The 16,968-nt window shown below is 42.5% G+C and overlaps 1 protein-coding gene across 3 annotated transcripts in view; it reads left to right on the top strand.

The window, feature by feature from the left end:
• FAF1 (Fas associated factor 1) overlaps positions 1–16,968 on the top strand; it is a 620,612-nt gene that overhangs the window by 591,647 nt on the left and 11,997 nt on the right. For 2 of the 3 annotated variants that reach the window (XR_010321387.1, XR_010321388.1), the window contains exon 19: positions 10,406–10,634. Coding sequence is in view for 1 of the 3 variants with exons in the window: in XM_010591294.3 (XP_010589596.1) it covers positions 10,406–10,489 (84 nt within the window). In the remaining 2 variants the exon portion in view is untranslated. Of the gene's footprint in view, positions 1–10,405; positions 10,661–16,968 lie in introns of those variants that run through there. The other variant, XM_010591294.3, reaches the window with a different exon arrangement.

Raw genomic sequence — 16,968 nt, 5'->3', positions numbered from 1 at the left:
GCACCTAATATGTTCCCAATAAAAGGTAACTCTTGTTATCATTATTACAATGTGACTGAACAAAGAATAAACAGGGCAACCTGCAAGACACAATTTCCATCCCTATGTCACCTTGGTCTTCCCTCCCTTTGTTCTTCCTTTAGCTTTTCTCTCATTCTCCCTTCTTCCATATAAAAAAAGTCTTTGAGAAAAGAAAATGTACTACAGACACTAAGCTTTACAGCTACAGAAGCCTACCCAACCCTACTCCCTAGCACCCCGGTTGTTCCATCACAGTTCAGTAATGGAAAGAGAGGCACCTGTCACTGTTTTCTAGAAACCCTCACCCCAGTGCCACTTCTTTCCTGTGATCCAGTGAGACAGATTGGCCCTGCAGCAGCACAGGAAGATGGGGTAGAGATAGACCATAGAATAGCTGGCAGCAGGAGGAGCAGGGATCCCGTGGTGGGACCCTTCAAATTGGCAGATCTTTTAGGGGTTGTGTTTACCACCTACAGCAAAGGGAGAGGAGAAGTAGTAGGAGCTACAGCTGACATTGTTGTAGTTGTTTCTTTATTATCACTATTATTAATCCATTTGTTTGCAAAGGACTTTGCAGTTATTGAAGCCTTTTCACATCTTTTTTACATTAGCACATGACCAGCAAAATTCCACATCAGCAGATCAGTTCTTAGGTTCACTCTCTGGTATTTTTTGGGTGTAACTGCCCTCTTTAGGGATTCCCAATTCATCAAAAGATGTTTAAAGAAAATGGACGATCAGGGCCACAATAGATGGATCCTGTTAGACAGGAGAAAAACACAGAATAGAACTCAAATTCTTAAAAAGTCCAGACTTACTGGGCCAGTTGAGACTAGAGGACTCCCTGAGACTGTTGCCCTGAGATACTCTTTAAACCTTGAGTTGAAAAAAATCCCCTCAGATCACCTTGTAGGGAAATAACAGATTGGCACAAAAAATAAAGAATATTACCTGCGAGTATGGTGCTTCATTAAAAAACCATTTATATGAGACTGAAAGGTCAACAATTACTCTAAAGCAAAGATGAGACGATAAGGGGGGCAGGGAAACTAGAGAACTGGAAATGGAACAACCAGAACGCAATTAAAGAGAATGTTGACACATTGTGAAAAATGTGACTAATGTCACTGAACAATTTGTGTAGAAATTGTCCAATAGGATCCTAATTTGCTGTGTGAACTTCCACCAAAAACACAATCAAATATTTTTCAAAAAGAAAGAAAATGGATAGTTAGCCTTTGAGACCCAGTTGACCCTAACAAAAGACAGTGTGTGTTCCCGTGGAGAAAAGCAAAACCCATGCCACAAAGGAAACCCTGGTGGTGTAGTGGCTAAGTGCTATAGCTGCTAACCAAGAGGCTGGCAGTTCAAATCCACCAGGTGCTCTTTGGAAACTTTATGGGGCAGTTCTACTCTGTCCTATAGGGTCGCTATGAGTCAAAATCGACTTGACGGCATTGGGTTTGGTTTTTGGTTTTTGGTCATGCCACAGAAGGGACAAGAGCCATGACACAGCTGCAAAACATTTGCTTTATGCCAAAGGGAAAAGCTAATGAATCGTGTTAACTGTCCTGTGTTTTAGAAGTTGGATCAGATATTGAGAGGCAACCAAGGGCAGTGCCTTAGAAGCAGGTCAGAAGCTCACAAATCTGGGTTCAAATTCTGTCTTTATCTTTCCTAGCTTTGTAATCTCGGGCAAGTCCTTTAACTTACTTTGGCCTCAGAAATTCATTTATAAAATTGGAATAGGACTGTTATGACCATTTAATTAGATGATATATAGAATAACTAGCATAGTGCATTAAAAAAAAAAATTTTTTTTTTTTAGCATTTAGAAAATAACAAATACGTGGTAACGTTTTGTGGCAGTGAAGTTAATGACGCAGTTTGTTAAACTGCTAATGTTTAATGTGTATGTTTTTCTAATAGTTTACTCATAAGCATACCAAAACATTAGCTGTTCTCCCAAGTTCCAAGTAAATGCTAATTTTGAACAAAACTAAAAGCAAACACATGTGAGCTTCACTGTAATCTGGGAACTCACATACACAACCCTTGTGCTGTCTCATAGAGTAGAAAGAGCTCAGGATTTGAGTGAAAAGACCTGAGTTCATCTTTGAGCTCCATGAATTTCTAGATGTATGGCCTGGTGTAAGTAACATCCCTATTTGAGCTTTAGTATTCTCATCTGTAACAATGAGGATGAGTGAGTCCAGTCTCTTAGGATAGCTGTGAGGTATAGATAATATATGTGAAAGTGTGCTGAGGGCTTTAAATAATAGTCACTATTATTATGTACTCATTCTTCAGAGGGAAGTTTATTAGCACGTTTATTTTGTGTTCAAATAACTTGGGTTTAAAGAAACATGCATTTAAGAATAAGCTTTGTTGTGGCTTTATGTTACAGATGGGAAATGTATTTTGAAATTGATTTATATCCTGCCTGGGTAATTCTCTTACCTCCTATCAAGGCCAAACAAACTTTGGGAGGAAAAGGGCTACTATGACTCTTGTATCAAGTTACTTCAAATCATCATTTTTTAAGCACCTGCTTAGTTATATAGGGGCCATTAAATGTAACACCTTTTCACTTAACTAGTTCAAGACCGGTTAAAAGACATAAGACCAGTTGAAAAATGGACATAGGACTCAGATGGGAGAACATTTATCACCTTTGTTATTGAAAAAGTTGATCGGAGATTGTGGTTTGGGATCTGCAACCAAGGGCCTTGCTGATAAACTCTTTGCCCCTAAATCAGACAGTATTGTCCCCTCAGTCACTGGCACAGCTGGACACTGTAGACCCCTTGTACGTTGTAACAGTTGAGCAGGATGGCTGCAAAAGAGGGAAAAGAGTTCAGGGCTGAACTCATTCTTTTTCCAAACTCATCAAGCAGATAAGTCTCCTCTTATCTGTGTGAGGGGTAGGGGAACATCCAGGAGTGTTAATATAGCTGAAGTCCCTCCATGTGAAAGCATGAGTGTGAAATAAATGTTCACCCCAACAGGGGCTATAAGCTTTATCTTACTGAATCCTCATAACAACTCTGAGAGGCCAAAAAAAAAAAGTATCAACTTTATAAACAATGACCCAGAAAGTGAAGTAACTTGCCTATGGTTATCAGATAGCTAGGAAGTTATAGTGATTGGAATCCAACCTTAGCTTTCCCTCCTTAGATCACACTTTAACCATTCTAACCATTGCTGGGCTCAAACCATACTGGTGACATCTTCTACTAAGATATAAGGAAGGCTCTCTGATAGCTTTTTTAATCCCTACAACAACCTTTTCACCTAGTGTAAAGGAAACTGTGTGATTTGGCTAAGAACTCGGGTAAGTTGTACCCAAGTGTTTTCTATTTTTAAAGCCCAACCACAGTCCAGTTGACTCCATTAAATCACTAACCCCCGCATTTTCACAAATGCAAAAATTAAAGCTTAGAGAAGAAAAGTGACTTGTCCAAAGTGGCACCACTAGAGCCAAGACCAGGACCCATACATTCTGGTCCCTTACATCCTGACAGTTTTAGATACTATACAGCCTTGGTAGAACAGTACAGAGGAGGGAGAGCTGTTGAGGGCTCAAAGGTGAGGGAGGGCTCTCAGAAGACGGTGGTCCGTAACTAAAGGGGTGGATTTCCTTATGCTTAGGGAATCTCACTGCAGTGTATATGTGCAGTCTGTCTGTCTGATGCACAGGATGAAACCTGGTTGTCTTTCACGTCACTGTGAAGGAAGGGGCAGAGGGCAGGGGACAAGGAGGGGCATGGGTGAGTTCCTGGTGTCTGCACCTCTGTGTGGCCTAGAACAAGCTTGTAAATGTTGTACCATTGTGGCGGAGAGTTGTTCCTAGGGGTCAGGCTCCCTCTGCTCACATTGGTGCCAGCACACAGTGGTGATTGCTGGTCCTCAAGAGGGCAGCAGACAAATCCTAGAACAAATTTGAAGATGCTGGAACTTGCCGAAATACAAATTTTACTCTAAAAGCAAGAATACATTTTGAGAAATATTTGATGGTTTGTTTTCCAATTCCATTCACTGATCCTGAGGGCTGTAGTTAATGGGGTGAGAGAGAACCCTGTTAGGGCACTTGTAAGGGGTGGAAGAGAAACAATGTAGAAACTGGAGTCAGAAGGCCTGGGTTCTGGTTCTAGTCCTGCCTCTACCTGTGCGATCATAGACAAGCCCAATCTCAGGGTCTCATTTTGTAATCTATGGAGTGGAACGTGAATTTCCAGTACACCTGCAGTACATTTCCCCCCCAAGCTCTTAAAATACATTCTGAACCTAAAAACAATCCAATCCAGTATTTTTCTCTAAATGTAAAAATATTAGATCCAGACTTTCCTTTCTTCAATTTTAAAATAAAGTCATTACCTCAGCAAAATTAAATAAAATGAAATGGTCTGATAATAATACCAACCCCCCATGATTGTAAGTTCATGTTTATGTACATATCTTGCAAACCGTAAACTATAAAGTACTATGCAAATGTTACTGTGACTATTATTTTTATTACTACACAGTCCTATCCTCAAATAACTCCGAGCCTAGTAGTAGTATTATATTTATGCTCAGATACAAAGAAAAGTGAGAGGCAGGATGGTGTGGCCAGAAAGACCCCCAAAACAGGAGTTAGGAACTCTGGGGTAGAATACTGCATCTGCCACTACCAGCCGTGTGACTGGGCCAAGTCACTTGACCTTTCTGAGCCTCAGGTTGCCTGCCTACCTGTGAAATAAAGAGGTTAGACTTTGGCATTTAAGGAGTTTTCCCACCCTAATATTCTGGGACTCCTTCAGTATGGATAAGAACCTTCCACATGGATTCACATTTTTCTCAGTAGCAATGTTGATTGCTTTTTAGAAAAGGAACTGAGGCTCAGCGAAATAAAAGATATACGACATGTAAAGAAGATGAAAGTGCTGAGAAATTTGACTCAGAAAAGAATAACTATTTGGCAGAGAGCATGTCCCCTCTTTGCTAACATAAACATGTTTCACAAAGCCAATTTGCTAAAATGTTAATTTGATGAGAAAATATTCGGGTTTCCCAAGTACAGTGAAGAAAATGTCAAGATGGTTTACTTTACTTTTCTAACTATAGACAAAGTGAAGCCATACCTCATATCTGAAAATGCCCCTCCTCCCTCAAAGAGTCCCAAAGGGTAGGTTTCTTTGTTGATGTAGAGAGTCAATAATTCAGTAAAGTCCCAAGTAAATGGCAGAACACAAGCTCAGATTGGGTTTTTGTATTCGTATTTTATAAACATTTCAGGATTTTTTCTTCACCCTTGATCTTTTGCCATTCTTAAAATGAAGATCTTGGAAACTTGGTTAGAAACATGTCAGCGTCACTTAATCCAACCTCTTTCTCTGTGTGGCTGCCACTCTCAGCAACACGTCTGGCAGTATGGTCTGGTAGTTAAAGACATGCATTCCAAAGATAGATTGCCTTGATTCAGATCTTTGCTCTACCCTTAATAGCTTTAAGACTTTTTTTCTCCATGACTTAATTTCCTCTTCTGTAAAATGGTGATAATAATTGTATCTATGGCAGATAACCTACCTCAGAAGATTACTGTGAAGATTAACTTATTTTATAAGTTTAAAAGCATGTAATATGCCTGGTACAAAGTAAATGTTCAATAAGTGTTCGCTATTACTGTGATCATCATCATCTCATCATCATCTGTAAATAAGCCCCTATTTGAATACTTCTAGGGACAGTAAAAGGTCCTTAGTTGGTGTCAACAGTTTGCCTTCAACTGCTAACCTAAAAGTTGGCAGTTCAAACCCACCCAGCGGTACTGAAGAAGACAGGCCTAGAGATTAAGATTACAGCCAGGAAAACTCTATGGAACAGTTTTACTATGCGATACGTGGGGTCGCCATGAGTCAGAATCAACTTCATAGCAACAACAACAGGACAGTGGAGAGTTCACTCATCCTCTCCCTTACCCACCCCTCCATTTCTCCAAGGCAGCCTGTTGTCATGTTGGCCAATAGCATACTGGTTATTATGAGGTTTGGAGTCAGACAGACCTGACTTGAAACTTTGTTCTATCTGCAACCTTGGGTAAGATAACCCATGGTTTCTTCGTCTGCAAAACAGCAATAATAATGCCTACTTCACTGGGCTGTTGGAAGGACTAGTTAAAAAAAAAAAGTTAAGGTACTATTTATAAAGTGCTTAGCATGGTTTCAGCTACATGGTAGACCTTCAGTAAATGATAGTTGCTGCTATGATGATGATAAAGAATAAGAAGATAAAGAACAAAAGGAGGAAGAGGAGAGGTAAAAGAAAAAGAAGCAGTAAGTAGTAGCCATACCCACAGCTGCTGCTGTCTGTTAAAAAAGTTCTTCCTGGCCAGCCAAGTTCTTCTTCCCTGCAATTTTATCTCACCAGTTCTAGCACTACCTACTGGAGCTACATAGAACACATCTGCTCAGTCTTCCACCTCAGCCCTTCAGATGATCAAAGAGGGCTGACACAGCCCCCTCCCTGCACCTAGAGCAGCATTACCACCCCTACTTTCAAGTGTCCTCTCTTTCTGGTAGTCATCTTCCATTCTTCAGCTGTTGCTCAGTGTCTTAGTTCCCTACTGCTGCTGTAACAGAAATACCACAAGTGGGTGGCTTTAAAGAACAGGAATTTATTTTCTCACGGTTTGGGAAGCTGGAAGCCCAAATTCAGGGCATGGGCTCTAGGGAGAGGCTCTCTCTCTGGGGGGAGATCCTTGTCTCTTTCAGCTTCTATAGCCCTGGTGTTCCTCAGTTCCTTGGCAATCTTCATATCTCATAAATGATTAGGTTTAAGACACACCTGACACTGATAATGTCCTCATTAACATAACAAAGAAAGGCCTATTCCCAAACAGGATTACATCCACAAGTATAGGGGTTAGAATTCCAACACATATTTTCAGGAGGCATACTTTATATCACTTAGAGAACATGATTTTTAGGCTTCTCCCTACCAGGAGGCCTTTCCTGGCATGCTCCAAGTCATTCCTGAATAGAGCCCAGAGCACTGCAGCATAGTTTTACAGTATGGCCACCATCGTGGTAAGGAGGGCATGGTGTCCTGCATCCCTCAGGGTCCCCCAACAGTCTCTGTCCAAGCCAGGCAGTTGAGAATGGATTGTCCTTGTTCACTTTGAAATTCCTGTCTGAAATGATGTTCAAAGAAAAAAAAAATTGCTTGTGATCTAGGGCACCAGAGGGAACAGCTCCAGCAGAGACATGTTTGTTTTGAAGCAGTCCGTTAAGTTATAGAAAGGGGTCCTAGTATCAAGGCATTGTCCAGTAAGGGAAAGGGGAGCATTCTTGCTGGGCAGTGAGGTGGAAACAAGAAAGATAGTCTGATGCAGACCTGGGTTCCAGGACCTCAGGGAAAGGGTTTCAGCTTTGAAGTTGGACAGACCAGGACCCCTACCAAAGGCAATGCACCAACCAGTAATGGCTGCCATCTACTGAGTACTTACTGCCTCAGGCACTGTACCAGGGTCTTCACCAACATTATTCCATTTAACCATCACGGCAACCCATAAAAGAGAAATTATGATTATTCCCATCTTACGGGTGCGAAAACTGAGGTTCTCAAGATATATCATTTCTTTAAGGTTGTATAGGTAGTGAATGACAGAGCTGGGATTTGAATCTAGGTTTGCTTTACTCTTTTTAACCATTATGCTGTATAGATAGACCCTTGTTAACCATGTGGCCTTAATAAAGTGACTAAACCACTTTGAGCCTCAGTTTTCTCATCTCCACCTACCTGGCATGGTTGTTGTGGGGGATTACAGGAGACACCATATTTAAAGTGCCTGGTATGTAGTAGGAAACCCTGGTGGCATAGTGTTTAAGAGCTACAGCTGCTAACCAAAGGGTCTGCACTTTGAATCCACCAGGTGTTCTTGGAAACTCTATGGGGTAGTTCTACCTTGTCCTATAGGGTCGCTATGAGTCAGAATCAAATTGACCGCAAGGGTTTTAGTTTTGGGGGGGTGGGGGTGTGTAATATGTACTCAGGAAATTTTAATTTCCTCCTTCCCAAGTTGCAGGTCTCCTGCTTAAAGTGAGTGGGCAAACCACTTTATTTTTCTTGGACACAGTTTTCTCATGTGAAAACTGGGTGTGGTCTTATGAACCTTATAATCTTGCACGTTTGCAGCCCCAGCAGGGTGGAAGTGAGTCCCAGTGCTCCAGCCTCCCAGCCTTTTTGGTTCCTAGCATGTCTTCTTGCCGGTACTCACAGGTCTGGCACTAAGGTTTCATTTTTACCGGCAACATCATATTTACAAACCACAAATAACAAAGTAGAAGATGGTGAAAGAGTCCTGGCATGTTAATTAAGAAGAACAATAACGGAAGCAGCTGGACAGAAAATACCAGTGAGTCAGAAGGAGAGGCAGTGTAGTTGTTTGTTGACAGAGCCAGTGCAGTATTGTCCGTTAATTGGGGAAATAGGTAAACATTTGGCAGCAGCTTACCCCCCAGTGCATTGGAAGACAGACAGTAGGCTGAGCCCTCCCCACCGCCTTGCCTGCCCATCTGCCCATAGCCCAAGAGATACCAGTAGAGCAGGCTTCACTCTGGGTTCCTTATAAGCAGAGGGGATTCTGGAGGTGGATGTGTCTCCTTAATGACCCTCCTGGGCATACCTGGTTTCCAGCTGGATACAGTCAGAGGATAGTGTTCCTCCCTCAGCTCACCAGCCTGCCTATGACACTCAGCCTCCTAGGCCTTGGACCCCAGGGGCCTCCTCAGCTAGAAGACAGCAGAGCTGTCTCATTAGGTGTGTCTTGAGTTGAGCAGAGGACAAGATTACCTGCCTGAGGTGCTGATCTCCTACATGTAGCAGAGCAGCAACCTTAGGCCCAACTGGAGGTCCCCTGGGTCCCCATCACACACACTCAGAGCTGCCCATTTGTCTGTGTCCATCCGTCCTTACAGTCACTCACACACATGGCAGCCATCATTGAATACCCCCTCTGTGCCCGACACTGTGCTAATTATATCTATTTTCTCATTGAATTCTCACATCAGTCCCACAAGGTTGATAGTAACTCCAAAGCCACAAAGCTAATAGCCTACACAGCTTTAAACCAGAGTATTTCTGGTTCCAGAGCCCGAGTCCTTTCCACTAAACTAGTATTTCTCAATTTCTTTAATTTCATAACCCCTCAGATTCAGAAAACCATCCCTGCCTCTGGCCTACAAGACAGCATAAGTCTAATTTAGGATTCCTGTATGTTAGCATAGCCCATTAAGCCAAGATTTTTGTCTAGCTTTATTCTCAATAGTTCATATTATAAAACAATGATTTTTTTTTATTTCTACATATACAAAATTGTGTTATGACATTGATTCATATTTTTTCAAACTAAATATTGTCTCCAACAAGGAGATTGTGATATGCTTCCCAAGGGAGTCTTCTTTCCATCCCTCAGTGGGGGACATATTATCTTTGGGCATGGTGGAGTGGGTATTCTACAGTTGCCTATATGTAGACTTAGCAGGAAGATCAGCCCCAAAACTTCATTCTTATCTCACTGCTGTGGGTTGAATTGTGTCCTCCAAAAAGATATGTTGAAGTCTTAACTCTCAGTACCTGTGAATGTAACCTTATTTAGAAAATAGGGTCTTTGCAGATGTGATCAAGTCAAGATGAGATTATTAATAAGGGTGGGGCTAATCTAATATGATGGTGTCGTGGTAAGAGGAGACACAGACACACAGGGAGAACACCATGTGATGTCAGATGTAGAGACTGGAGTGGTATGTCTATATGCCAAGGAACACCAAGGAGTGCCAGCAAAAACACCAGAAGCTAAGAGAAACAGATTCTCCCTTAGAGCCTTCAGAGAGAGCATGGCACTGCCAACACCTTGATTTTGAACTTTCACCCTCCAGAACTGTGAGACAGTTTCTGTTGTTTGAAGCCACCCAGTTTAAGATACTTTTTTATGGCAGCCCTAGGAAGCTAATACACTCACCAAGCAGAAAAGGTCCTCCCTGCCAACAGAGCCTAACCAGGCAGAGGTCCCCAAGAATGCTAGTCAGTTGTTTAACCAGTGCCCTTTCCTTGGAGCCCTCTGTTCTGCAGGCCAGGCTGAGCTGTGCAGGAGGCCTGGTTCCTCCGTTAAACTCTGAGACATAACCTCTTTGAGCCCTGGTTTCCTCAGTCGAAAAAAAAAAACAAAATAACAACATCTGCATCACGGGGTTATATTGAAGACCAAATAAGGTAATAGATCAGAAAATGCTCATGCCAGTGCAGAGTGGGCTCAAAGTCAGTGTACATGGGTAGAATCTGAATACCATGTGGAGAAAACAGCACTTGTTCTAATCTTTTAAATCTATGTTTTCTTTCTTCCTAGGTAACCCAGCTGGATCCAAATAAATCATTATTGGAGGTAAAGTTATTCCCTCAAGAAACCCTTTTCCTTGAAGCAAAAGAGTAAACATGGCCCAGCGGTGGAACCAGCCACTCCTTGACAAGTCACAGTCCTGCGTCAAGAGAAGGGCTCCTCGCCAACCCACCCACACGCTCCTCTCACTCAATCTGATGTCACACTTCTGCCTCTTGCAAGATTGCTGGAAAAAAAAGTAATAATAAACATAGCTACTTAAAATTTCCCATCCATGAGTATATGTTTTCAACCCTCATTACACAGGCAGAGAATTATGACTCTGCCACCCTCCCCAGCCCCTTCACCCCATTCAGTGACTAATGCACTGTTCAAGTGTGAGTCATCAACAAGTAGAACTTCTACCTCTCCCGTGTCCATCTTCTCCCCACAGTGTCTAGGACAGCTCTGTCTGTTCTGTGACACCAGGATGCTATGTATTTGATGTGTCTCACTGAGCTCACACACCTCTGCCTTTTTATTTTCCTGACTGGATTTTTACTTTGTCACCTAATTTTAAGAGGCAGGGGAAAAAAGTCAAATGGGACATTCTCAGCATGGAGATTAATCATTGTTGTAGGAGAAAAAGCATTATCATTTTTGTTGGTACCTCCTGACTTCTTTGCTAAGATGTAAGACTTCAATTTGAGGACTGCATTTGACATACATGCAAGACGGTTTTTTACTGCTGCTGCCTTGGGTCTCTAGGTTCCGTCTAGAAGGTATTTGCTGTTCCATTGCAGCGGCAAACTGCTCAAGCGCACAATGTGAATGTTGAGATGGTGCGAAGAGAGGACCAGTACCAAGACTTCGGTATCTGGCCCAGCTGCAGGAAGCTGCTGTTAGTTTTGCGTTTTGGCAGTTAAAACCTCACGGATCCCAGCTCCCAAGTAGCGGGTCCATCGGTGTGCACCGAACACAATTCTCTTCTGCTTTTCTCTCCCTCTACTCCATCACACTTTTGGACCTTGTCACTTGATGGTTTAAGCACCATGTCTGTCACCAAAATCTGATCAGCTGCCCCATGGACTCTGAGCACAGCTATAATAGGGGACTGGCTCTGTTGTTTCACTCTTTCAATGTTTTAATATTAGATATTAGGTTCCTATCTCAAATAAAAAGGTCTCAGTCTGTGGCTGAAAATTCAGATTTTATATATTTAAGAGAACAAACTTGGGGGGCTCAGCTTAGAAGACATGTGTTGCCTGAACCTACTTATAATTTGGGGTTTGATTTGGTAAATGTGGGTTTTTGTTAATCTACAGGTTTGGGGGTGTGGAGTTCAGCTCATGGGAGCACTATTCTAACTCCACAGCCCATGATTTCTTTTCAGTCTTGGAATGTTTCTCCGTATCTGTTTTTGTGTCACTGTGGTCTTTATCCTAGGGGTTGAAATCCTGATTTTGACATTCTGTACTTACCCAAAAGAGAGTGTTGGTACTGGTTTTTTTACCCCAGCTCCAGCTAAGTGTTTCTCAGAAGACTCTAACCAAAGCTGGAGATATGCCTGGTCATTTTCCCTTTGCCCAGAAGTGGATGTTTGCCAGGAAAATTCCAACTTGTGTCTGTTCATTGATGCTCCAACCAGGGACCTCCCCTGAACACTTTCTGAAAACAGATGTGTTCCTAACAGACTAGTGCTAGTATGGTCTTCTCTGGCCCCAGGCTTCCCTCCAAAGAGGCTGAAAGAAAGGGAGACCCACGGTGGGGAGAGTTTAACCTGAGCACTTCCTCCCCAGCCCACTCCTCCCTAACTTAGTGGCTCCACAAGACAGTCATTTCCAATGCTACAGATGCACTAGGTAGACCTTCTTCTGCAGCTACTGTGGCGAAGCTACAGCCCTGAATTCAGGCCATACTCAGGAGCAGCAGCAGGGGTATGGGTGGGAGTTTGCAGAAAGGGATTCTGAATTCATGTTCATGTTCAATCTGCTCCATCTGATTTGTGCTTGACTTCATCATGTCGTTCCCACTCACTCACCTTCACTTCTGTATCCGCACTACATAGACTTTGAAACAAATTTCATCAAAGTTATTCAGTGTGGCTTGAATGTGTGTGAAGTTGGCACACCCTTTTTCAACTCTGTTCTGGAAGGTTCTTTTTTTTTCTCAGTCTGGCCCACTCAGCCCAATAAAATCCTGTGATGAGGAGACATACTTCTAGGCTCCATTGCCGGGAAAGTCCTCAGCTGAGTGTCACTGTTCACGTATGACGTTCTGGCATATGAGCTCCAGAACAGGATGCCAAAGCAACTTTACAGCTTTTCATACAAGTACAACATTAAAATGATTTATATCCAATTAGGTTCCAGGAGAAACAAGTGACTTGCTATCAGCACAGAAATAGCAGTGTCCTTTGAAGTTCTTCCTTGGACTCGGGCTTTGCATCCCAGCCTCCAGATGCAATGAGTGAATCTGTCAGAATGTCTGATGTTCTTGTGACCGTCTGTATACAGTAAAGCTCCAGGGCCACTTGTCATCCCCACATTCCAGTTCACTCCTTTGTGTTCTTGGACTTTCAGTTATATACTTGGAACATTACTTCAAAGGTTCAGGGAAGTATTGTCAATTTCCCATTGCCCCTCAGAAGGCATAGTTTTCCAGAACTGTCTGGTTTGGGATGTTGCCATGCCTTGGCTCCACTAGTTTTATGGGACACACAAGTGTTCATCACTGAATAGTAAGCATCCAAAATCTGAGTTGGAGAAGAGCATCTTTTATGGAATCCTTTTTTTTTTTTTTTTTTAATGTAGAAGAATAGGATTTAGGCTTTATGAATTTTCCCTTGTTGGTGATATAAGAAACAAAATAAGTTTGCAGTTACATTAAAATTGCTACCCCCGGAAGCTAGACATGCCGACTTCAGTGTGCTGGTCAGTGAGATGCGTTTTAAAGAGGTAGCAGAGCCCGGGAAGATTTCCCCCAAAGCATTGAAGTTTTTCGTTCGGATATGGGAGAGGGTCTTAATTTTCTCCATTAGCAGCATCGCTGATGGACACGCTTCCGTTGCCCCTCCCAGCCCCACAACTACTCAGCCCTGGTGATTGGGACAAGGAGTCCTGTGCTCAGTCCAGGAGTAACTGGCACAGGGATTGCAGTTTATAATCTATGTAACACATTCACATGCATTATCTCATTTGATCCTTTTAAAAATTCCTTGGAGGGAAGGAGATCTTCATTCACACACAGAAACAAATTCCAGAAACTTCCAGTTTTTCTAGTTTGATTCTTGATTCTGCCACCTAGTAGTTGTGTGACCTTAAGATGAATAACCTCTCTTAACCTCAGTGTCCTGACAACACTTATACAGTACTTTTTCAATTCTCTATACCTTCCTCTCTCATCAGCACAGTCCACTGCTCCAAGTGAAGCAGGGCAGAGATGGTCATTCCATTTCTGCACTTGGTGCTCTGCGTGGGTGGTAGCTTTCCTGAAGTCATACAGCATGTCAGTAGAAGAGTCAAGACTCAAACTCCGGTCTCTGGTTTTCAGGTCGACTGCTCCTCTATATCTCATTCCATTGCCTTCTATATAGAATCTCTAAATTTCTTGTCCAAGAATGGATCTTGGAGTCCTCTAAAATGTATACAAAAATTTGAATGGGTTACTTTGCTGGGAGGGGAATTTATATTGATCAGATTCTCAGTAGAATCTACTGACCAGAAAATTTAAGAACCACCATTTGTATCATGCAGATATCAGATTACATAGGAGATAGAATCTGGTCCACACTGTCCATTCTTCTTTTTATCAAGCCATATATTTATCTGAAAGAAAGCTATAGACCTCAAAGATGGTAAGATGCAACGACTAGCCCTTCCTGGCCTTGGACGCCTCCCCTCCCCTGTTCATTAAGTACTTCTCCCTTGACTCATAATCTACTTTGGAAGATGACCCTTAACAACACCAACTTGTCAGCTCATCTCTGCTGCATTTGAAAGTTTGGTCTGAAAGGAATTATCAATAAAAGAATCTCCAGCCATCAGTCTATTAATTCTTACTTTGTACACAAACTATTAGGTATGGTTTTCAGTTTTGAGAGTTAGCATAATGTGTGGTTAAGAGCACAGCCTCTGGAGTCATATTGCCTGGGCCAAGCCCACTCCTCCATTTAGTAGCATTGTGCCCTTGAGAAGCCACTTCATCTTCCTGTGGGTCAGCTTTTTAGCAATAAAACATGGATAAGGTTTTGTGAAGATTAAATGAATTAATGTAAAGCAGTTAGGGCAACTTACCTGGTCTGTAAACTCATGTGATGAGCCCTGGTGGTACAATGGTTAAGCACTCAGCTGCTAACCGAAAGGTCGGCAGTTTGAACCGACCAGCAGTTCTACAGGAGAAAAAACTTAGCAGTCTGCTTCCATGAAGATTGTTGTTGTTAGGTGCCATCGAGTCATCTTTGACTTGTAGCAACCCCATGTACAACAGAACAAAACACTGCCCGGTCCTGCACCATCCTCACAAGAATTGCTTTGCTTAAGCCCATTGTTGTAGCCGCTGCGTCAGTCCATCTCATTGAGGGTCTTCCTCTTCATCACTGACCCTCTGCTTTACCAAGCACGATGTCGGTGAAGATTACAACCTAGGAAACCCTATGGAGCATTTCTACTCTGTCCTATAAGGTTGCTATGAGTTGGAATTGACTGAACAGCACACAACAACGAAATTCATATGAGATTATAATAGGAAAGGCAGCTGGGGTAATGACAGCAATGAGAAGTGGCAGTTTATGGAAAAGGACACAGAAAACATGAAAAGTAGACAAGAAATCCAAAAGCAGAGCTCTGGAGCACTTCAGGGAAGGGTCAAAGGGCCCTACACAAAGGGTCACTGCGTGACTGGTGTCCCTAAGGATGAGCCTGGGGCATCATGGGAAGGAGAAAGGAGGAGGGGGCCTTACTTGTTGAGCAATTAGAATGTGCCCAGTACTATGCTCAGAGCATTACATACATAACCTCACAACAACCCTGTGAGGTGGGTGATTTTTTTTTTAATTGTTATTGTGCTTTAAGTGAAAGTTTACAAATCAAGTCAGTCTCTCACACAAAGACCCATGTACACCTTGCTTCTTGTTGTTGTTAGGTGCCGTCAAGTCGGTTCCGACTCATAGTGACCCTATGCACAACAGAACGAAACACTGCCCGGTCCTGAGCCATCCTTACAATCGTTGTTATGCCTCAGCTCATTGTTGCAGCCACTGTGTCAATCCACCTTGTTGAGGATCTTCCTCTTTTCCGCTGACCCTGAACTCTGCCAAGCATGATGTCCTTCTCCAGGGACTGATCCCTCCTGACAACATGTCCAAAGTATGTAAGACGCAGTCTCGCCATCCTTGCCTCTAAGGGGCATTCTGGCCGCACTTCGTCCAAGACAGATTTGTTTGTTCTTTTGGCAGGCCACGGTATATTCAATATTCTTCACCAACACCACAATTCAAAGGGATCAACTCTTCTTTGGTCTTCCTTATTCATTGTCCAGCTTTCACATGCATATGATGTGATTGAAAGTACCATGGCTTGGGTCAGGCACACCTTAGTCTTCAGGGTGATGTCCTTGCTCTTCAACACTTTGAAGAGGTCTTTTGCAGCAGATTTCCCCAATGCGATGCGTCTTTTGATTTCTTGACTGCTGCTTCCATGGCTGCTGATTGTGGATCCAAGTAAAATGAAATCCTTGACAACTTCATTCTTTTCTCCGTTTATCCTGATGTTGCTCATTGGTCCAGCTGTGAGGATTTTTGTTTTCTTTATGTTGAGGTGTAATCCATACTGAAGGCTGTGGGCTTTGATCTTCATTAGTAAGTGCTTCAAGTCCTCTTCACTTTTAGCAAGGAAGGTTGCATCATCTGCATAACACAGGTTGTTAATGAGTCTTCCTCCAATCCTGATGCCCTGTTCTTCATATAGTCCAGCTTCTCAGATTATTTGTTCAGCATACAGATTAAATAGGTATGGTGAAAGAATACAACCCTGACGCACAGCTTTCCTGACTTAAAACCAATCAGTATCCCCTTGCTCTGTCCGAACAACTGCCTCTTGATCTATGTAAAGGTTCCTCATGAGCACAATTAAGTGTTCTGGAATTCCCTTTCTTTGCAGTGTTATCCATAATTTGTTATGATCCACACAGTCCAATGGCTTTGTATAGTCAATAAACACAGGTAAACATCCTTCTGGTAGTCTCTGCTTTCAGCCAGGATCCATATGACATCAGCAATGATACCCCTGGTTCCACGTTCTGTTATTTCCCTGTCGATATACTGCTGCAGCCATTTCTGAATGATCTTCAGCAAAATTTTGCTTGCATGTGATATTAATGATATTGTTCTATAATTTCCACATTCAGTTGGATCACCTTTCTTGGGAATAGGCATAAATATGGATCTCTTCCAGTCAGTTGGCCAGGAAGCTGTCTTCCATATTTCTTGGCATAGAGGAGTGAGTACCTCCAGCACTGCATCTGTTTGTTGAAACATCTCAGTTGATATTCCATCAATTCCTGGAGCCTTGTTTTTCGCCAATGCCTTCAGAGCA

The sequence above is a fragment of the Loxodonta africana genome, chromosome 3 (genome assembly GCF_030014295.1).
Source record: "Loxodonta africana isolate mLoxAfr1 chromosome 3, mLoxAfr1.hap2, whole genome shotgun sequence".
Classification (NCBI taxonomy): domain Eukaryota; kingdom Metazoa; phylum Chordata; class Mammalia; order Proboscidea; family Elephantidae; genus Loxodonta; species Loxodonta africana.
This window is presented reverse-complemented; position numbering and strand designations above follow the sequence as displayed.